The following is a 24,185-nucleotide window of genomic DNA, read 5'->3' on the forward strand; positions in this document are numbered from 1 at the left end:
GTATAAACAAAGATGAAACATTTCCTGAACCATAGAAAACAATACCAAATCTCAGCTTTGCTTCAATGGTTGCATGATAGACTGACTTTAGTACTCTTGTGTTCAGATATTTGGCAATTACCCTGAATGCATAAATGGATGGTCCTATTTTCTTACTCAGATGTTCTATATGTTGTTTCCAATTCAGTTCCTCATCGATGGTAGGCCTAAGAATCTGGTGCTCTGTGAAGTTTCATACTTGCTACAATTCAGAGTCATATGCTTGGGAACCTCCAACTTGGAATTTGGAGGGTGGAATAAAACCAAGTTAGTTTTGTTCTTATTCAACACCATGTTGTTTTTAGCAAACCATTCTTCACTATATTGTAGGACTTCTTCTGCTAATATCTTGAGATCTGGCCACAAAGATTCTATCACAAGCAGATTCTTGTCATCGACATAGTCCTCAACATCAACTTTATCCTCACTCCAATGAAAATTCAAGTAGTAATCATTCAGGTATACTATGAAAAAAAGCGGTCCTGCAATGCTTCCCTGTGGCACTCCAAGTTTCAATTCTTCTGTATCTGATCTTATCCTATCTCCATCTGAAAATATCTCCACCAGCTGAGTACGTTTCCTGAAATATGATATTATCCAATTCAGTGTTGGTCCTATAATTCCATAGCTTTCCAGTTTGTGCAAGAGCTTATCAACATCGAGGCAATCATAAGCCTTCGATAGATCCAGAAATAGACCCAGGGCCAGCTCTCCATTTTCAAAGGCATCTGTTATTTTCCTTACGAAGTTGAAAATTGCAGTTTGGATTGATTTTCCTTTCAAATAACCATGTTGATTTTTGGTGAATATTCTGTTCTTCATGAGGAAAGCCATTATCTGATTACAAATGGCCCGCTCAAATACTTTTGAAAAGGATGGTAAAATACTGATTGGTCTGTAGTTTCCAAACTCATTCACATCTCCCTTCTTGAAAATGGGTCTAACTATGGCTTGCTTCAGTCTGTCGGGAAATACTCCTTTCTTTATGGAATTATTCAGCACTATTCCTAGAGGCTCCAAAATCTCAATCGACGTCTGCTTTATAATGTAGTTGGACACACCATCAACTCCACTTGTCTGTTTATTTTTCAAAGATTTTATGATATTTTCAAGTTCTTGTAGACTAACAGGTTTCAAATACATTGATTCATTAATGTGAGTTTTAATTCTTTCTATTTGATTTTTAAATGGGTTGTTTTTTGTTATATCATGGTTTGTAAAGTACTTGTTGAGTTTGTTCGAGATCTCCAGAAGATTGCCTTTCATAGGGAAAAAATTTTTTTCAGAATCAGTTTTGATGGAGTTTACAACTGACCATATTGCCTTGTTTTTGTTGTCTGATCTCTCTATTATCTCTTGATATGCATCTCTTTTATTTTGTAGAAGTATCTTGTCATATTCATATTTGGCTTTATTGTACTGATCTTGAAAACTGCTATCTGTTCTACTACATACTAAGAGAATGTCTAATTTATCTTTCATTTGCTTCTGCTTTGTGCTAGGGTTCTTATGCTTATGTTTCCTGTGTATTGGAAACTTTTTGAGCGGACAAGCTTGATTTAAATGCTGTAGAAAAATGTTGTGAAACCGGTTGAATTGCTCATTAACATCATCTATACCTAGCAAAAATGACCAGTTTTGGGTGCTCAAATTTGTTCTTAGTTTCTCCAGATTTTGTGCCGAATATAGTCTTTTCCAAATGAAAATTCTTTCAGTTCTTGGAGCCATAACAGTTATAGTCTGTGCTGAGTGATCAGAAATGTGACCATGCTGGACATGTGTAGAATAAGGTATGGTTAGGTTGGTGAAAATACCATCTATACAAGTTGCTGTTGAACTAGTTATTCTTGTTGCCTCAAATATTGTACGTTTAATGTTATGGGAACTCAGAAGTGTAAGCCACTCCGTTTTTCTTTGAGATTCCTCAAAAAGATTAATGTTGAAATCTCCTGTTAATATTACTTGAGCATTTTCCCTTTCAAAATTAGTAAGAAGCATGTCTAATCTTTCAGTTAAAATGTCAGTATTTCCATCATTATAGACCACCATACACACTAATTTGTCTTTTCCAATTTGAAGTTCGATACCCGCACATTCAAAGTAGCCCTTTACTGAAACCTGGTTTATATCTTTTCTTCTTTTACTTTTCAAATCATGGTGAACATAGATCGCTACTCCACCATGTTCTCTGCTAAATTGGGCCTTAAGTATGAAGCCTGGGAAGTTATGGTTTTTCAATTCTTCCTCCGATTTCCAATGTTCTGATAAGCATAAGATCTTGATATCTTCATTAGTGTTGATGATGTCCTCAATTTGTTCTACAGAGTTTCCAATTGACCTAAGATTTTGATGAAAAATAGTTATCTTATCACAGCCTCTCTTCTCTGCAGTTGTTGTTTCCGTTTTATTTGTCTCTGTATTTATAAAAAATCAGCATTATTCTTCAGAAATTCATTGTGTCTTTTAAAATCGAACCTTTTGATACCAACTCCCGATGGCCAGAATTCAGGCTGATACATTTCATCTTTCTTTTCCAGAGGTGCAGATACCATAAATCTCTTCAACCTTGGTTCTTGTGAAGGAATCTCCTTAACCATTATTTTCGATTGTTGAAATCCACTTTTCTTTGTTAAATATTCTCTGATCATCTCATCTGATGTGCTTCTACTAACTCGGTAAATATAGAGCCATACTTTTCTTTCATTTCCGGAAAAACCATTATCTTCTTGACCTGTTCCAATATTTTTAGGTGGTGCTTTGTTTCTTGATCTTCTCTTATTTCTGACTTCAGTGAAATCACCATCCCGCGTTCTTTGATCATCAACAGCAGTTTCTCATTATCATATTACCAATTTGGTTGGTTTGTTTACTTTTGCCCAATTCTGATGTTTCCCGAAGTGATTTTCTATTTATTTCATTTCTATTTTCAATTGTAGCTGATTCATTCCACGATAAACATGATTCGTCCTGGCGTTCATATGTTTGTTTGTTTTGGTATCGAATGTCATACTTGAGCTTGACATCGACACCCTTTTCGTTCGGTTCTGTGTTCTTGGTTTGTGTTCCACTTCGACTTCCCTTTGCGACGTGCGCATAATTTGGCGCAATCGCTGTACTGGTGCGTGTTAGATATGGTAAATCTTCCCTGGCGATAAGAGATCTTTGAATTTCTCTTTTTTCAGGAATGTTTACACTGTTTTTTGTTAGGTCTTTCACTCTATCCAACAACAACGAATTATTCTGATTTAAAACCCTGTTCTTATCTCTCATTTCTTCTATTAACATTTTAAGATATTGCACTTCAATTTTCAGTTGCTTGATTTCTTCATTTTCACACTCTAGATTTTCACAAGAACCTTCATCTTCTGCATGTCCTTGAACAACGAGAGGGGTTTTCATTGGTTTCGCTTTATCCATTCAGAATTTGTTCAAAATTTTCTTAGCATATTCAGCTTGACATAGTTGTATTCCATCTTCATTTTTCTTTATTTCCATGCCCAAATAATTTTTAAAATCTGTTATAACTATTTCAAATTCTTGACTCAATTTTTTTTATAAAATTTTGTATTTCATCATTTTGATCAACCATCATTCCATCATCTACATGGATTGCCAAATATAGGTTATTATTTTTCTTCTTGAATAAGCACTGATCAGATTTCAACTGAATCATTCCTTCATTTTTTAGGAAAGAAGTTAACCATTGATTGTTATAAATCAAAATGAAAAATTACTGGAAAAGCTGGAGACGAGAGCATCGAAGTCAACCGGGGTGAAATAACATGCATATGTGGGGCTCACAGAAAAAATTTATTTTATGATTGAACTTAAAAAATGTACAAAAAATTAATCAATAATTTTTTTCATTTTGTTGCCCACTTGTCGGTCCCTTTTATGCTTCTGGTTTTTAGTCTCTTTAAGTAGCATGTTTAGGTATCCCGGATCACTATCCCCAAATTGAGAAAGCAATTGAGTAAGTCTGTTGGCCAATCAATTTTATTCTACTTTCATGGAAAGGCGAAATGAAAAAAAAGGTTGCCTAGTCTTTAGTTTTTCTTTTCGAAAATGATTGTAAAAAATTTGTGCTGACATGCGTCGTTATTTTCACCATTCTTTGTTTCTTAAAAAAGAGTTCCGAGATCATGGCAACTATTTTGCTGTTTCAAGATCCTCTCATGGTATATCGAATTTGGGATAGATACCCCGTAGATTCCACAAAATTTCCATTTTGATTGACTTCTAAAACTAAACTATCTACGAATATTTACCCCTCTGGTGAAACTTACATTACTCAGATTTTGTGGTGGTAGTAGTGCTTGAGCTTTGGGCTGATTCAAAATTGACGCCAATAAACCCATGAAACTGTTACAAGCAGCTGCTAGTTCATCTTGCTCCGCAAGAAGATCCCACAGTTTGTCAACTACATGTGGCACAGACGCTGGAACCAATTCTATTAGTTTCCCAGTAACAGGAATCAAAGATGAAGCTGCCACGGCCCCAACATCATCGACCGGGTCCGACAATCCGTTCAAAATATATTGAAAAGATTGTGGCAGTAATAAATTGATGATATCTGAAATTGAAACATTATTACTGCCTAATATGTATTGGAAATTTGTAATGTAAGTATGTAAAGATTATCATAAATTGACCAGATACTTTGATTCTTATTTTATCAAACATAATCAAAATAAAATACTGATGGACTCAATATAATTCTTATTATCAATAGGATAACATACGGGGTGTCACACGAATTGGATTCCTAATAAAATTGTGCGTTGTTTGAAATGTGTATGAACTTGGCCCAGCACTTTTCGATTTACAAAAAAAATTTTTGTGCTGAGTAGTGCTAGGTTTGTACTGTTTTGCGCCTGTTCGGTCCCTTTTGTTGTAAGAATAAATTTGAAACTGAAGAATTGCTAAATATTTAAAGCTCGCCCAAACTATGTCGACATTGGTGACTTTTCATCATCAGGCATAATCCGCCCCAAAACAAATTAGGTTTATTTTTTTCATTCCATTCGATGTACGCTTTCCGCTTCAAATAGTGAATTTGGCTTCTTCGAAATTATTCTGAATTTTCATCGCATATCACACGCTATTTGTTCCCTTCAATATTCCGCATTATGTTCGCTTTGTTATTTTCGCTAGCGGATTTAGTCTGTGTTTTCAATACCGCATTTGAACCAAAAGTTGAGTACATTTCCCACAGCCTAGGGTCTTGGCTGGGAGCTGGGATTTTGAGCTGTTCGTTGTTGGATAAGTCATCCGAGTTGATCGCATTTTCTTTTTATGAATTTTCATATATATATTTCGCTTTCAATGGAATGGACATTGACGTGCTATGAATGTATTTGTTGTGGTACAAACATTCGATGCTTCTCGCGCGACACTAAGGCAGTGGTGTAAAATAAATAAATTTATATAACTCCTACCTTTTTGTACGGAAAATTGACGTGACAATGATGTCAGATTCAACTATCTCAATTGTGATTGGCGACACTAATAGCGGGTTTCATAAAACTTTGATTGTCCGATCAACAATTTGACAGTCACTAAATTTCCAAAACGAAATCACTGAAACTTTTTTATTTCTGAATATATTGAAGAAGTAGCAATTGAGACTAATTGAGTGGGCGTATGAACATCATAATTTTATGTGAGAATGATATTCTGAATGATCATGACTGAATTATCGATTGAAAACAAATTGACGTCTATTCGTCAATCAAGCGTTGATTCCCCGATCAAGCTTTATGAAACCCGGGGTAAATCCCACTCCAGTCTTTGGACAACAACAAATGTTTATTTTCCATTCCTTGTATCTATGTTCCAAGGGCATAACAGAGCCGTTGCTAGGTTTGTGCCGTTGAAATTTTTGTCAGGATTCGAAAATAAGTGGAAAAATTTGTTCTGCATTTGTTGATTTGTGCCGTAAATATTTTCTCGAAAATTAGTCGGATTTTCCAGGAAATCACTGAATTTGGAAAAAGTTAACCCAGCACTATAGTTTTTTCTTAACGAAAGAAAAATACTGTGCTACATGTGGGCTAACTTGTGCCGTTGAAATTTGAAAAAAAAAAAATCTGCTTGTTTTCGAGAAATTAATCTTTTGGAAAAAAGTTAGCCCAGTACTTTCGTGTTATTTTTTTTGTTAACAAGTTTTTATATATATAGTTGTCGAGTTTTTCAGAAAAAGCTGCCAACTTTTTCTTCAAAATTAGTTATTTGTTTGAAAAACAAATGGACATACCGTCCAGGATAGCAAATCCTCTATATACGACTCGTCAAGATTTGCATACCGTCATAAATTATTTAATTATTTCATTTTAATGTCGCACAACAAGACACCCTAGAGTAATTACATAGTAATACATAAAAATGTTGCCGAATTCGACTTTCAGAAGAGAAATTGAGCTTAATGAACTTGAACTCCAGCATAAATAGCCGAAGACTATTCTTTATTCTCAATTGATTTAGAAATACATAATATTTTTTGATTATGTATTACTGTTTCTGAATAATTTTTTTGGGTCAGGAAGGTGCGTGAGTTTACCAGTTGAAGTCAAAACTTCATTTTAGTCGGAAAATTAACTTGGGACTATTTTTGCACTTTCACTGTCGCTATGATACAGCGATCTTCTTTTATCATCGACTATAGATGATGGAGTTCAGGTTCATTAAGCTCAATTTTCGAGATTTCCTTCTGAAAACTTATTTCTGGCAACATTATAATTGCCAACTTTAATAACGATTTTGTAACCTCCTGAATCATGATTCGTAATTCTGACAAAACTATTACTCTTATTCCAAACGAAAGCCGAAAATTTTCAATTTTTCAATGGAAAAACTTAATTATTCGTGTTTCGGCGAAGCACCATTTCCAGATTTGTTTTCGTAGATTCACGTTGAAAATCAATTTTCTGTCAAAAGTTCGTAATTTTTTCATTCAAACACAGAATTTTATGAGGAAACAATTTTTCTGATAAAATATATGGCTCCCCATTTGAAAAATGAAAGGTGCTGTCACTTATGGAACCGGAAGTATCTCAAATACATAATTTATATGAAGTGATTCTCTAGTCAAAACTCAACTCCGACATTACAAGAGTGAATTTCGATTTCTTTCCAAAAATATTTCAACGAACGGAATTCGTGTGACACTCTGTAGTTTTAATATGGCATACCTTCTTTCACAGCTAACAAGTACTTCAATCCTAGTAATCCTCCATGTCTAGCCTCCCATTCCTTGTAATCCAAAAGTTGTAAAAGTACCTGTAGGGCTTCCAAACAACTGTCAGTTGTCATAAGTTTGAGAACTGCTGAAAGAGTTTGTGCACACGTTTCTCTAACAGGGGCGACTACAGCATCAGAAACAAAATCACCGAATCGGTCCAATGCCAGCACACAAAGTAGTCTTATCGCCATATCTTCCAGCCATATCTTATGAGATTCAAACATCTGAAACAAAAGAAAAAATTGAGGCTCTTCGATTTCAACTTTTACAACATTTTCTCAATCTGGGAACTTCCATTATCTAGTCAAAAACGAATAATGAGAAAATTTAAATGGCACTGACGTTAAGTAAGAATTCTGACAGTTAAGTAAGAAGTTAATGTAAATTTGTTCAAATTCATAATCAGAGCGGTCACCCATCTACGTAAAAAGCTCGTCCAAGGCTGTAAGAATACGAACAGATACTTCTAAAAATGCAGATGCGATCAAATTGAAAACTACCTCTTGGTTTGAGGGTCGTGCAAAATGATTTATAAGCGGCACATAGATAATAGTTCCTGAGTTAAAGAATTTTATTTAGGAATAATAAGAATTAATCAAGATACACACCACCCGCTGATATAAATATCACCAAGTGCTACGATCTGAGTTGAACTAGCCAATTTGCCATCGTCAGGGCCACTGAATGGAGAACGTTCCACCGAATAAAAGCAGATGATGACCATGGTTTCGGTCTCATTTGACCTCCTCAGAGCGACGCACCTTCTTCTCCGATGGAAAAAAGTTTAGAATTGACGGACTCTTATGCAATACTGGCAGACGTTACTGAGTACTATCGAGTAATACAAGCGCCACCCAGTATGAAAAGAGAACCGATTCAATCCCCTTCAGATCGAAACCCAGACGAAGACAATAGCTGTTTTCGTGTTCGGCTTTCGGACAGTCCGAGAATGGTTCTAGAACTGCGCAGAGGATTAAATACTAGGGCGCAACAGTTTTGCGCAGTTCTAGAACAATTCTCGGACTGTCAGAAAGCCGAACCCGAATACAGCCAATAGCATGTCCCATATTTCATTTCATTTACGGCCTTGTGGACCGACTTATTTAAGGCGAGATTAACGTTAATACTTGATTATTTATCTGATTTCCATAGCAGTTACCATAGCAATTGCCGAATTAACGTTAATCCTGTCTTAAATAAGTCGGTACAAACGGATTTTTATAACAGCACAACTGCTCACTCACTGACTTCCAATTCCATCCATGTATCCGTATTTTCTCAAATGTTGAGAAAAAATTTTCAGATGATCCAAAATCTTTAGCCCTAACCGAATTTAATTCTTCATCAGTAAGTCCAATCCAATCTTTTTTTCTATTTTTTGAATTCGAAACTTGCAAATATTCATCCAAGAGGTCAAAAAGGAGAATATACAATCCCATTCTAATAAACAAACATGATTAAGAGATGAGATAACAGATAGAACTGCCATAAAACATTGGAAAATAAAAAAATAGCAAAACCCGATAGTAAACTGACCGAACGGGAAAAGTGGTTGAAGAAGTAAATGTAAAAGGTTCGTGTTCTTTAGTTCGTTTTGCTCGGTTGTTTTATCAATGCTCGAAGCGAATAAGTGGTAAAACTACGAGAACGGCGTTTCTGTGCAGGGTGCTATAGGAGAAAGGCCAGTTTATCCGACCGTCTCGGTTCAGCTCAGCCGCGCCAGAATATATTAAAATGTGTTTTATATGGACTATTTCACACTATCGGTCACCGTATTCTTCTAGAGAATATTTTGCGGATGTGGTTAAACTGAACGGGACTGAGTCTTATATGAATAAGCAACCACTCAATTCCGCTCAGTCAATCGCCGGTTTTAATCTAGTGTGATAACTTCTTTGAATGTAGTATTGTTTTTTGTATCAATAGCGAAATTTTATTCAGGATGTGATCGAACTAATTTCCTGTTCATTTTAAAATAGCCATGATATGTAGATCATGTTGAAATTTGGCCGCCAAACTAACCCAAAATCCAGTTGGCATCTCAGAACGTATAATGACCCTATGCTGTCCTGCAGCAAATAACACGTTTGTGAACAACATTGCAGTATACGCAACCCACTCTGAACTCCTCTGACAACTTAAAGGGACACTTTCTGCGAAACATTAGTTGCTACATCAAGTAATATCCCAAAAGGGGAACGAATTATTCTCCTTGGAGACTTCAACGCCAGAGTCGGTAGATGTCAAGACTGAGAACTGTGGCCAGGAATAATAGGTAAACACGGCACAGACAGCACCAATTCGAATGAAGAACGTCTGATGGCTCTTTGTGCAGAACACAATCTGTGTATAACGAACACCTTTTTTATTACGAGACCCAATTCAAGGGGGACCTGGCGCCACCCACGATCAGAGCATTGGCATACTCTCTACTATAAATGGTTAAAATTGTCAGATCATCATAAGTATGAGACGAGGAACTCTGAGACGTTTTCATTTCCGAAGCATAGAACACACAGATTTGAATGCAGTCCTTCATATACAAGCATGAAATTGTACAATCATCAACCAGCCTCTGTAAAAAAATTAAATTCTAAACTGATCAAGAATGTAATTAAGAACCTTCTTGTAAAAAAAGGTTTTTACTCTATATGTAGATGAATATTTGTACGACTCCTTAGTTGCTTTAGTTTTTAGCCTGACATGTCCTATACACTGTGTATCTAGTGTCTTAATGGATCAAATAAATTTATTATTATTATGTAATCGTAAGAAGAAGAGATCTCAATGAGGTGTTGGTCACTAAACCCAGAGCGGATCTGGAATGCTGGACTCATCATAGGTTGGTAATTTCAAGAATAAAGATCTCAATGCTCCCAAAATACCAACGCAAGTCCCTAAGAGAGCGCCTTCAAATCTCCAAACTACAAAACGTTTCTACTACAGAAAGATTCACAGCTGCCGTCAAAGATAGTCTTACACCACCAAAAAGACCAAAAAAATACTCGGCACAGAACACTCCCGAAAATCCACAGACTGGTTCGCCGCAGCGAAACTCATATCGCACCCCTTTTGGAATTAAAATACAAAGCAATGAAAAATGCAATTACAATGAAAAATCAAGGATAGCTGGTGAAGAGAAAAAGCTTGGTAAATTCAAGCTTACGCCGATAACCATGACCACAGGCGTTTTAAAATTGTTTATGGCCCAAGCAGAAAAGCTAACTTCCCCAAAAGAGATGTTCATGGTGTTATCCTATCTGATGATAGAAGAAGATAGCATTACTCTCAGGTGTTGAATCGAAATAACGACTCGGACGACTGTGCACTTATCGCTAGCAGAGATCCTCTGCTAGCGATAAGCATACATACAGATAATGTTGGACACCTACAAGCATATACGAAGCTCTAGGCCTTAGACTCAATATTGACAAACCAAAATCCTGATAAGTCCGCCAGGAAACCTTCAGTTCAAACAGATATCAGTCTGGACAATGAAACTCTAGAACAGGTCGAGCAGTTCAAATACTTGGGAAGCTTCATAAATACTTGGGCTAACCTGGACACGGAAATACACAACCGTATCCATTCAGCATCACGGCATTCTGGAAGCTAAAGGAGAGAGTGTTTCGAAATCACGACCTCAATCTGAAGACCAAGACAGCTGTTTACAGCGCTTCTTTACGGAAGCAAGAGCTGGACTCTCTACAGGCGACACATTAAATACTATTAAACAGCTGGAACAAACGCAACAATGTCATCTAAGACAAATATTGCACATAAGATGGTTCCACAAAGTTTCAAATGCAAGAGTCTTGCAGCGCGCGAGTTGTATAACAATTGAGACTCAAGTAACTCAGCCCGACTCAGATGGAGCGCCCACATTCTGAGGATGCAAGACACAAGACTCCCCAAAATAGCTCTGTATGGCGAATTCACAGAGGAAGCTCGGAAACCAGGAGGCCAGTACAAGCGGTTCAAGGATTTACTGCATCAATCCCTAAAATCAGTTAATGCCAATCATAACGGGGAACAACTAGCGTTAGACAGATCACAGTGGAGGTCTTTGGTCCACAGTTATAATGGAGACTTGAGAAGAATACAGCGGCGGCCAGATCTGGTTGGTGACTATCGATGCCAGGAGTGCGGAAGGATCTGTAGGTCACGATTGGGTCTCTTCAGTCACAGGAGGGCACACAGTCTCAAGTAGCCCTAAGAAATTATAAGTTTGATCGCACCGATAGTCTTTTTATAGATATATTCTCGGTAACGTGACTCAGCAATGAATGAATTCTTGAGACATTGTTTACCGCGCTTCACTCCCAACCAAGTTCAAATTTGCTTCCTTATCGCAATTTTGCAATTCGCGTTTATTAAAAAAAACAGAATATACTATTCGCCAAAAATAGTTTACTAAATCACATTGAAATAAAAAAAAATGTATAGTGAATACTTATGATACACATAAAAATAACAATAGTAAAATATTGTAAATATCCATAAAAACAATTTATTGAAACACACTAAAATACAAAAAACTACATTAAATGCAAAGTCCTCTAGAGTATATTACTAATGTGCATTGCCATGTGAATTTGCATTTGATTTGTAAAAATAAATATTCACCTTTAAAGATCTTTGTCTTTTAGGATTGTTTGGCCTTTCTTTTTTGAATGGCGTACCAGCTTGAATATGTTTTGCGCCAAACCACGTCTAATTTTTCTTCGGCTCACTGATGTTGGCTGAAGAGTGAGATATTTTTGAAACGTGCGTAAAAATACCTAAGTCAGAGGGTGTCATAATTATTTTTTATTGAATTTTTTCTTGCCATTAAGTTATCTATGCCATATCAACCGTTTTATTTTTGGATGTTATTTTAAGCCCGTTTGCAACAGCCGAGAATTCTCTAGAGAATTCTTTACCGTTACATACGCACTTTCGGTAGGATTCACTGTTTAGTTGTATACAAAATAATCTCTGCCGTTTTCTTACCAAAATTCGGTAGAGTATTCTCAGCTGTTGCAAACGGGCTTTACTAATACGTTGAAAATTTTCTGCGTTTATTATTCGATGAAACTTGTCAGTCATTTTCGCGTAACTACTCAGGATTTCAAGTTCGAGCATTGACTGTCGGTACTACGAAAATGCCGGGCGACCTTTGACCACTAACACGGGCACTTGAAATCGAGCGCCCGAGTCAAGAAGTTCTCAGCTGTCGTGGAAGCCGAATGTTGCTGCCGGTCGGCCACACACGGGGACTTTTACTGGGCATATTTCTATGCCGTCTTCTCGAAAGTCCCGAAAAACGCCTTGTGGGAGGCCAGCATAAGCGCTCAATATTGAGTTTTGAAGCGGTAAACAATGCCTCGAGAATGGGCGCGTATCCATATTAAAATAATTACTAAGCCTGAACAGTCCGAACACCTGCCTATGCTGAGTCGTGGTAGGATATTTCTGGGTAGAAGGAGCATTGGTTCAGTCATTCTTTACCGCGTTGCACAAGCATTTATGAGTTGCTGCATAGTAAACAATGTCAACACGCACTACGCCGTCAAGTGCCGCGGGCACTACTGAAATGTTTGATATGAAGACGAGTACTGTGTTACTCCGGGTACAGGCCATCAAAATAAGTCATTTCACCAAAAATTGTCTATATAACACATTCAAGGTGGCTGAGCTCTACAACCTCTAGAATTTCGACAGAATTATTTTCACCAGTTTCACCTGCTGTTAAAAAAAACTCTTGTTCTGTAGAACCGTTCACAGATCGGGTGTTTCACATCTATCAGACACATAAAAGATTATTATTGGCCTTGGTATTTTTGAATTTAATTGTTATGATTTTATACGCTGATCTACCTGAAAAGGTGTCGACCTACAAGGGGCTTAGACGTTTTTTGTTATACTAATTTCGAAGGACCATAGACGTTTTGAAGTAAGCGATAAAGGGAGAGGTAAAAATGAACAATTTGGGGGTGTTGAGTATCGGGTTAAAGCAGAAAGAGACGAGCTATCCGTAGAGGTCTGAATCGAGTTTCTACGCCATCAAAAAGTGTCCCAAAATCGAGTGACAAATAATTTTTTCCACTCTCTTTTTCACGAATTATCGCAAAAGCTCCTCATTCAGCTCACAACAGACCGCCTATGCCGGATCACGAAAAACCGAATTTTCTCAAGTTAACACTTTCATCCCTTAAAACGACCACGAAATACATGGAAAAGGCTTAAGAAAAAGTTGAAAAATTTATCTAGAGTATAGAAAGTGCTTTGGTTTCGACCAATCAGAAAGTATCACGTGAAAATCTTCCTCATTCAAATAACATAGCACTAATCACAGATAGGGGTGGGTAGCACAGATTCGACTCATAAAGAGAAGAGCAGTGTTGATCTCGGTATTTATAAAATTAATTTCATTATGGTTTTTTAAGGCAAATTAGTCCGTAAAAGTACATCTATCGAAAAGATGGATCTCATGGCCTACTATTAAGAAAACTGTTATGAAAAGATAATTACTAATATTAATCAGAAATGAATGGAATTCTGCAGTACACGATGATACAATTGATTGAATTAAAAATCTTCAATGATGTCAAATCAGTTAAATCGAATTGATGTGAAAATCCTTAGAAAATAAATACATGGAATGGACATTGACGTGCTATGAATGTATTTGTTGTAGTACAAACATTCGATGCTTCTCTGTCTAGCGCGACACTAAGGCAGTGGCGTAAAATAAATGAATTTATATAACTCCTACCTTTTTGTACGGAAAATTGACGTGACAATGATGTCAGATTCAAGTATCTCAATCGTGATTGGTGACACTAAGCAACTATCTCACTCCAGTCTTTGGACAACAACAAATGTTTATTTTCCATTCCTTGTATCTATGTTCCAAGTGAAAATCAATTAAATCGGATTGATGTGAAAATCAGTTTACTGAACAATTGAAAATTTACCTGTTTGGACGTGAGGTTCATTGATTTCCCAGCTCCTCTACCATGAACTGCAATTATTTCCCTGAGAGCGGTGGCAGCACCATGTCTAGACTCCCAACTAGAACTAAACAAATCCTGGCTCAACTGATCGCAAAACCATTCCAGAGGCCAATCCATAGAATCTCCTGCTTCGGAAAGACACTCGTTAGTTTCCTCTGTAGTTTCCACTTTGATTTTTTTCTTTTCAGATTCCTCTCCATTCGCTGAATTTTCTTCGACCACATCTCGAGATCGTTTAGTAACGGCTTGTCGTGCTTTTCTTTTCGCTCTATTCCTTTCACGGCAACTGAGGCTATCGCTAACAGTACTTATGAATTCTTGTAGAGGTTTTTTATCGTCAGTCATCTTCAAGGGTTCCATCTTTATTACTAAATCTTCATTAGTGAACAGACCGGAAACATCTATACCGATCTTTGCGGCATCAGTTAAACCTAACTTTTTATTCAACATCTGTCTTTGTCTTGCTAATTTCTCTTTCATATCGACACCTAGAAATTAAACTCTCGTTGAGAAGCAAATAGTTATCCAATTGTTTGTATAAACTTCTATGTTATCAGAGTTTTATATTCAGTCACTAGAGGTGCTCTGTCAGATCTCTTGTGTGTTTGAAAATACGTCCCCCTTCAATTTTATTGAATATTTCTGCTAGTTTTTTTTTTAATCTTAATTTTTGCCATTATGTATTATTATAACACTCCCTCTTGTTTGGACCGAAAATGTAGAGGATTTTCGTGAGAAGTTCAACAAGTTCGACAAATCAAATTACTTAATCAAAAAACAAGATTTTCAGATGTGAAAAAAAAAGGGGGGTACCTAAATAAAATTTAAGAGTTATCAAGATACAGGATAATTTATGAATTTTGCTCGTTTCTTCCTGAGGCCATATCAGACAAAGCACCCGGTATATTTTCTTTATATTTGGCAAACGTGTTTCTTATGCAAAGGTCAGATGTATCATGCAATAACCAGATATTGTTATTGAATGTTTCACTGAAAGAATTGAAATACATTAGGCCGATTTCATTTTTGTTGAAACAATTATGAACATGTCTTCAAAATAAAAAAATGAATAAAACATAAATACAAAATTTGAAGAAAAATTTACATAAAATGCATCAAATTTTGGTCCAGCATTTCCTTGTTCACTCCAGAACATCCCGAACTGATTTCGGAATTACATTCGGAATATTCCAATTGCTTTCCTCACCACGATTTATAATCGCATTCTGCAATTGTGCTACTTCCCTGTCATATGGAAATACGCCAACATCATAATGATACACAAGAATGGTAAACCCCCAGAAGAGGCAACATCATATAGACCCATCAGCTTGCTACCCATACCCAGTAAAATATTCAAGAGACTACTACTCGAAAGAATTCGCGAAGAGCACAATCTGGCAAATATTCTTCCCAACTACCAATTCGGCTTCAGGGAGAACATGTCCACTATTCACCAAGCCCACAGAATAGTCAACACTATTGCTAAAACTCTCGAAGATAAACAATACTGTACTGGAGTATTCCTCGACATAGCGCAGGCCTTCGACAAGGTGTGGCACACAGGACTGAAATTTAAGATCAAATGTACCCTGAACCACAACTACTTCCTCCTTTTGAGTTCTTATCTAACAGAAAGATATTTTTCAGTGAGGTTCAACGACGCCACGTCAGACCATTACCCTATAAGATCTGGAGTACCACAAGGTAGTGTTCTAGGTCCTTTGCTCTACCTCTTATACACGTACGATCTGCCAGTTAGTAATTCCACGACCGTGGCCGCCTTTGCGGATGATGTCGCTGTTCTCTCAGTAGACGAAAACCCAATCATCTCATCAACTAACATGCAGAACCATCTGAACAAACTGAACTCTTGGTACAAAAAATGGAGACTCAAAATGAACCACTCCAAATCAGTTCAAGTGACGTTCACAACTCGCCAAAGCAATTGTCCCCCAGTGGCAATTGATGGATTACCTCTACCAGTTAAGAACAATGTAAACTACCTTGGCTTGCACTTGGATCGACGACTCACTTGGGAAAAGCACATACAAACAGAGAAAACAACTAGACATCAAATCCAGACAGATGTACTGGCTACTGGGGAGAAAATCTAAACTTTCCGTCAACAACAAGGTATTACTGTACAAAGTAATGCTGAAACCCATTTGGACGTATGGCCTGCAACTTTGGGGTTGTGCGAAATCATCAAGAATCAACATAATACAAAGATTCCAGTCAAAAACTCTCCGTTCTATGGTAAATGCTCCTTGGTACGTAAGCAACAAAACCCTACATGAAGACCTTCAAATACCGTTTATAAGCAAAGAAATCAAAACAGTTGCCACCAACTACCAAAACCGAATAACGGGCCACACAAATGACCATATCGAAAATCTGTACAGGAATGGACCACCCAACCGAAGACTAAAAAAATTCTGGCCTGAAGACCTACTACAGCATCAATAAATAAGTGCTGGTGCCAGTGGGCACCTCACTTCCACGACTATTACTTTCATTTGTTTTACTTAATACTCCCTGTGAAGTAGATTGTAAAAAAGCAATAAACGATACTAAAAAAAAAAAAAAAATTCGGAATATTCTTTATTTTCTGTCTCGCTTCTTGTATTTTTATAATAAGCTGATTCCGAGAACCTATTAATCTCAGGGGAATATACTAGTTACTAGTGATTTCATGTAACCCCAGACATAATAATCCACGGGATTAAAATCAGGGTACCTTGATATATGTTTGTTTTGTTATTTTTTTTATTTCGAAAACATGTATGTACCCTCATAATTGCTTTAACAAAAATGAAATCAATCTTATTCATCACAATTCTTTCACTGAAACATTCAAAAACAATCTCCAAGCAATAACATAACATAATCAGTTATTTACATACATGGCCTTAATTTTTTCTGGAAATGACGAGAGGGAGAGAGTAACTAAAACTACAATCTGAAATGGTCTGCAGCTATAGAAAGGAAAACCAATGTAATAAATGATTACTAAGTAATGTTAAAATAATTATGGATTAAAGAGCTTTGATATTTCATCAATAAATGTTAAGTATTTCCGTTTCCCAATGAAACACCCTGTATATCTGTGGGTTGTTTTTATGAAATTATACAAGGTATTCCAAAACTAGTGAATCAAACGTCAAACCACGATAGAGTAGAGCAAATACTATCGAGTGACACCAACAGTAGCTCTGCGTTATTAATGTACCGTTTATAGAATAATTAGTCGAGACATAATTGGCCTGGCAAGTTTTCAAATTGTCACCCTGTATTATCACCCCTAAGTAAAATTATTTTAAGTAGTTATTCAAAAACCAATTTTAATCACTCAGAATAAACCCTCTATAGTGGTGATAATAAATTAATCTAGGATTAATATGGGTGGAAAAAGCTATCTTTAATCACAAATTGGCCCTGTGATTGAAAAAGATAGTTGGAAAATCGGTAATTTCAGGTTAGGTTTTTTTTGGAAACGGTATATTTTCGCTGAACTAATGTTGGCGTCATTCGACAATATTTGGTCTATTCTATCGTGGTGTGACGTAGTTTTGGGACACCCTGTATATTCGGATATACAGAAATGAAGATTTTTTATAGAAACTGTTTTTTTAGTTATTTGATTAATTCTGACCTGAAAGAGACACTAATTGTTCAAGTTGAGATTCTTCTGAAAGGACGTTAATATCCTGATATGATACTACACAACACTACATGAGTTGCAATCACTGGTTGCAATAGGCCATTATCGCAAATGCGGACCACAAAAGAAAATATCAAACACTTACAAGAAATTAGTTTCAAACAGATAGAAGAAACAGTTTTATGAAATTAGATTCTTTTAATTTTTTTTAATTACGTCATTAATTGCATTGAGGACCATATTTTGTGTGTTTGTGTGTGAAATATGCAAACATACGCCTTTCCATATTGTATGTACAATGCAGAAAATTTGATTCAAGTGCAAAAAGTTAGTTTCTTCCCAATATCTACTCCAATTTTTCAGCAGTGTATTTCAGGATATTTCATTTATTCCTAAATATTCCATTCCATTTATCGTACGATTAACGCTTGAGCTGGAAATATTTCTTAAGGGTTGCAATTCACCAGCTTAGTTCAAGTAGTTTTGAAGTAGGACAAAGACCCTGTACTTTTTACTAAAGATTTTCAACTCGATAAGCTCTTGAGTAATGCGAGAGAGGTTGAGAGAGAGGGAGTGAGGGAGAGTCTGAACCATACCCAGTTGCAGAAAAGTGTGTTTAAATTTAGAGGGAGTCTGAACCATACCCAGTTGCAGAAAAGTGTGTTTAAATTTAATCTTCTATTATTCCCTTCAAGAATTGAATTTTAATAGTGCATTAATTTTCAATGAACATAACTTGACAAAATAATGTTTAATTCACTATTATTTATGTAGCATACACCTAAACTTTATTTTTATTTGTTTATCGTAGTTTCCAATAGAGATTATTGAATGGAATTATTTTTAGGAATTATTTAAGTATATTTACTGAATATGAAAATATGTACATTGAAAATAAATATATAATAGAAAACTGACCTGTTTTATTTTCCTCTATGTCAAATTCTGTACCCTCCGATGCCATGAGTGATTTACTGTTGTCCAATACTTTGAGAATATTGAACTGAGAGAATCTGAGTCTTCCCACAGTAGATGGATTCTGGCCAAGTTCGGAATCTATAAAGAATATTGATTTTATATTATATACCTAATGTTAATCGGTAAATAATGATTTCCTGAGAAATGGGTGGGGGAAGGTGAGAGGAAAAAATCTGCTGATTTAGAGAGCGAACCGCTGCATCTTCAGAACCGCGAAAAATGCCAAACAAAAGACGAATAACCGAAGCGTGACCAGCAAATACTTTCGACCCGGAAGCCAGATAAGAAAAGCCTACAAAAAGCCCCAGAGAATTGTGATTTATGACATTTACCAAAGGCAAATGTAAACAAGTCTAGGTCAGTTTGACAATAATGACAGTCAACAGAAGGTTAGCACGAATCACGAACACATAAGTAGTACCGATTCAACTCTTCGATAGCGATGTTTCTGACCTTGGTATGAAATTCATTTCATTATGTTTTTTTAAGGCAAATCAGCCACAAATATACTAACACTATCTAATTACAAGGGTTCATTACTATAGAAGTTTCCATAATTATGTGGCAGACAAAATTTCGAAGAAACATACACTACGCTGATGACGCATTCATATCGAACTAAATCAAGCTCTTCCTTTATGCTATACACTCAAGGACTTACTCCAGTAAAGTGATTATAATTTCACGAAAAAAAAAACTACTATAAAAATGGTTGACAGCGGTGTAAAAGAACATTGTCAGGAAAAAAGATGATATAATGCATTATAAGAGAGATATTAAATTATTAACTCCAAAAATTTTGAAATCCTAGCCACTTTCAGAAATCAATATTAACCTGTAACCGGTTAGGTGGAGTCTCCCAGACTCTGAAATTTGTCTATATTTTGAACTATTTCGTTTTCTTGTTTGTCAGTGCCTCAAAAATTTATTTTGTTTTCAAAAATCAAATGTATTTATATTACTCTTGACAAATCCGAAAGCTTCATTCAATTAGCCGGTTGATTTTTAGATAAGTATATTATTTTTCAAATCACTTCCCTTTGAAAAGGCCTTTATAATTATTATTTGTCACAAGTCTATTTACTTGTAATCTTAACAACCAGCATGTTCTTAAATAACGAATAAACACATAAGGAGTTGCTTTTCGAAAATAAAATCTCATATTTGACATGGTTAGAAATTTTGGGCAAGAGCTGTGAGACTCCACGTCACTTCTTATGTAACCAAAATTGTACCTCACATTACAGGTTAATACAACTTAAATCCAGACACCCGGCAAAAGCAAGTAAAGAAGTTTCTTGTTGATCTTGCATCATTGTTACAGAAGCCAAACCAAACCGAAACACCACTATGATAAAAATTGGGCTGTGTCGATCAGGGTATTTTCGTAACCCGGGTCGATCGCGACCCACCGGCTCAGGGATCGGGTCAAAAGATTCGATCATTTCGATCACAGAACCCAAATATGCTAAATTAACTCATTTATCGTGTATCAAGCCTGTTCAAATGTGATCGGGCTCAGAAATGAAAAGAGTGGGTTCTAGATTGTGGTCAGAAATGATTTTAACGGGTTTTTTATATATGAAATATATTTACAATTGATATTTTATCAATTATCATACACCTAATTCGATCATTCGATCATAAAACCCGATTTTGTTATATGGCATTGACTCATTCACCGACTATCGAGCCTGTTAAAATTTTATTGAGTTTCGAGTTTAAAGATCGACTCAGGAAATTAATTTTTCTAATTAAAGATGTATTTTTGTGATAGAAGATCGTAATTAAATGGTCTAGCATTTTCGGCCTGAATGTGGCCAAAAATTTCGTCGTCCTAAATCAATAGGTTTCTGTTATCATTAAATTAGTAGAATTTCATTTCTTCCGAAAAGTTTCTCTTCAATTCCGCTTAATGAGAAATTTCCCAGCTTTTATATTTATATGTACTTGTCCAATTAATCTATCGCTTCCAACTCCATAATTCACAATCGATCCTTATGGGTTCTTTAAGATACAATTCAATCATTCGATCATTTCGATCTTTTCCATCGCGTCGCCTCGCATTCGATCTTTCGATCTCGACTCTGTCAGGCTACAATACCTATTCTTGAATAGACAACCATCGATACGCGATACACCCTACAACCAATGCCAAAATAACCAATCCATCTATAGAGGGAAACTGAAAGTTGCCATCTTTTGTCAAATGAACAATCTATTGAGAAAATAGTCATTTAATGTTGTCAGTCACTTCAGTCAGTCGAATTCTGTAGTAATGCTCGTGTCCAGAAGGCGCAGGCGGCTCGAACTCGAATATGACCGAATGATCGAAATGATTGAGTCATTTCGAGATCGGTGACTCGATCACTCCCGCACGGGTTACGATCGAATCCAAACGATTCGATCGATCGTGATCGACACAGCCCTAATAAGAAAAGGTTAATACCAGGTATATCATCATTTGGGTGTGGATCCCACTGAGGAACATTAGTTACAATGGCTCTAACAGCCTCTGAAGCAGCTATTCTTGTTTCCCAGGAGTTGGACTTCAAATATGTGCCAATTCTGGACAAAAGGGTGTTCAACTCATGTGGATGTAATTTTTGAACCTCTCCCAGTTGCTTAGCTGCTGCTGATCTCGTCACTGCAGAGCTTCCGGTCTCCAATAAGACAAAGAGTCTATCCAACCTTGAAAAATTGAAAAAGATCGATATTAAATAAGATTTTGAGTAATAAACAGTAACCAAATCCTTAAAAACATTCATTTCAACATATTTATTTCATCCACTGATAATCTATAAAATCACAACAGTAACAGAAACCCTCCTCCCCTAAGCGTGGAACAACTGTTCAAAATGGAACCCCTCATGTATAATTTTATGAGGAAAAAGATGGAAGTAGTAACAAAGTTTTTCTAATGCCAAACATCACAAAATAGATAAGTTAACTACTTTGTAGATGTGAGACTTTTCAATTTAATGCCAAATCAATTAGAGGTACAGGTTGGTATTGAAATGACAATAACAATTGATATTGAGGGGTGTTTCTCCTTCTGAGCGAATTGTGGTTGCATAATATTATTTTTCTTTCCTTTTTTGTGATTTTGTTTTCAAAAGATTTCAGGCCTACACTCAAGCATTAAATTGCTAATACAAGATTCATGTAATTTCCAGGTTTATAAAATAAATAAAATAAACAGAGGAATAAGAGTTTGACATTATTATAACTATGGTGTTAGGAGCCTTGGTGGCAATAGCATAATAGTTTGCCCTTTTTCTTCACTTACAATATCAGTAAAGAGATTTGTAGAAATAATCTGATTCCTAGATCACTTCTCACATTTTTCAAATAGTTACTCAAGTTTCAACTTGAAATATTCCAAGACTTCTTCAAAATTCCAGAAGCCAAATTCAGGGCAGATATTGAAACTATAAGATGTGACAATATTGGGAATATCATTGAATAATTTATAATATATTCCACAAAATCAATCCTGAACAGAATAGGGTGAGAGAGATATTTTAACAGGATTAAGGAACATTTTAGACTCAACCTCAGTAAGGGTATTATCTATTTTTTTACTGATTATCTTCAGTAACTATATATAAATCCTTTGAATGTTCCCGTAGAATAAAAAGTTTAATGAGATTTACATGAGAAAAGTGAATAACATTATGGAAAAAGAAAGATGTCTCAAATAGATTCATAAGTCAGCTCTTTGTTTCCTTTTGACCTAAAATTATACTGAGACCTATTAATTCAAGATAATTCCATGAATTCATTTTCCAATGTGTAAAAAGTGATGTTGAAAAAATCTAACATATTTCCATGTTTTTGGAACAAAAGTACAAAAGTAACTATCAACTGGTTTGTCCATGACAGAAGTTAACAAAATTAGATTTTATTATTTTAAAGGAATTGTCAACTATGTGTTTCCACTGGAGTTTATTAGGAGCTGGTTGTTAGAATATGGAAACAATGGATGAGAATGCTTCAACAACTAACTTTTAATAATAACCAGAGGTCCAAACTAATAGAAAATTCATTGAAAATTGAAGTATCCAATCGAATATAACCTCGATTTGCTGCAAAATTATATTATTCTCAGATCAACAGTCTCTTTATGTCACCATACACATATTCAGAATAAATTAAGATTTATTATTACTTCCTTGAGGTAACACTTATTATATCGTTATGTCCAAACCCTACCAAAAGTCCCACCGGTAATGAAAATGCTTAGGGAAGGTACTGTTTTCAACATTCAGCATGCACAGAGAGAAATATTGAGAAATAGTATAATATAATAAAAATAACTAAATGCTACCAGACCCGGTTGAATACATATGCCTACTTCTCACACTACTGAAATGTGTGCGAATTTTTATCAATCATTCATAGAAATAAATTGTCTTTACTCACCTACTTGATGTCATAATTCATATATCATTAACTGGGATCTAAAAATTAATGAAAATCAATAAATTAGAACTGTCATTCAACAAAAATATTACATGTTCTGAAAATAAGGAACACGTTATTAAAACAAATAGGTGATTGCGAATTGAAATGAACTGAAAATTATCGGAAGCAATATGGGCATGTTTGTTACCAAAAAAAAAAAAACATAACATGGAAGATTCATTTCATCAAAATACCTAGACCTAAAGCAAGAGCAATTATTACAAATAAATACCTCTAGCTGCTGCATTTAATAAACACAAATTATTACCCTTGAGTTTCAGTCAGACTTTAAATTCATTTTAAAACATTTCACATCAATTTTTGGGTACTCTAATAACGAAATAGAGGAAAATATGTTGATATTTTTTGTTGTATGGGAAGAGCACTCCATTGCTCAACGTTCAAATTTATACTGACAGCCATGATTGGAATGAGTCCGACTTTAAGAACCTGACTTCTGCCTCTGATTGGTCAGAATTGAAATTGAAGTTTCTTGGAGATGTCAAATTTTGAAATTTCATTCTTTAATTCTAAAAATAAAAACAAAAGATGTGTTGAATTTTGAATGACCAATTTTTGATGCAATTTTTGCACCATGATATTTGACCTAATTATTTTCATATCACTCGAATTACTGAATAATATAATTAGCAAATAGTTAGGTTATTTATGTTTTCACCGTTATTTTTTTTGCTACAGAAAAGCTAGTATAATGTGATGTGTACAATACGTTGAATTTGAAATCATTAATAAAATTCCAAAGATGAACGTCGGGTTCTATAAAACTGCAGCTGAACCA

General features: G+C 35.5%; 1 protein-coding gene across 2 annotated transcripts in view; it reads right to left on the reverse strand.

Annotated features, from left to right (window-relative positions):
* Positions 1-23,808, reverse strand: part of LOC123316860 (TATA-binding protein-associated factor 172) — a 71,279-nt gene extending 47,471 nt beyond the window's left edge. Inside the window, exons 1-7 of one of the 2 annotated variants that reach the window (XM_044903121.1) lie at positions 23,655-23,808; positions 23,345-23,382; positions 21,369-21,610; positions 18,860-18,997; positions 14,239-14,765; positions 7,230-7,503; positions 4,326-4,612 (exon numbers count right to left, since the gene is read on the reverse strand). In XM_044903121.1, coding sequence (XP_044759056.1) covers positions 4,326-4,612; positions 7,230-7,503; positions 14,239-14,765; positions 18,860-18,997; positions 21,369-21,610; positions 23,345-23,358 — 1,482 coding nt within the window. In that variant the 5' untranslated portion in view covers positions 23,359-23,382; positions 23,655-23,808. Of the gene's footprint in view, positions 1-4,325; positions 4,613-7,229; positions 7,504-14,238; positions 14,766-18,859; positions 18,998-21,368; positions 21,611-23,344; positions 23,383-23,618 lie in introns of both variants that reach the window. The other variant, XM_044903122.1, reaches the window with a different exon arrangement.
* Between the last annotated feature and the right edge of the window lie 377 nt (positions 23,809-24,185).

Source organism: Coccinella septempunctata, chromosome 7 (genome assembly GCF_907165205.1).
Source record: "Coccinella septempunctata chromosome 7, icCocSept1.1, whole genome shotgun sequence".
In the NCBI taxonomy this organism is placed as follows: Eukaryota; Metazoa; Arthropoda; class Insecta; order Coleoptera; family Coccinellidae; genus Coccinella; species Coccinella septempunctata.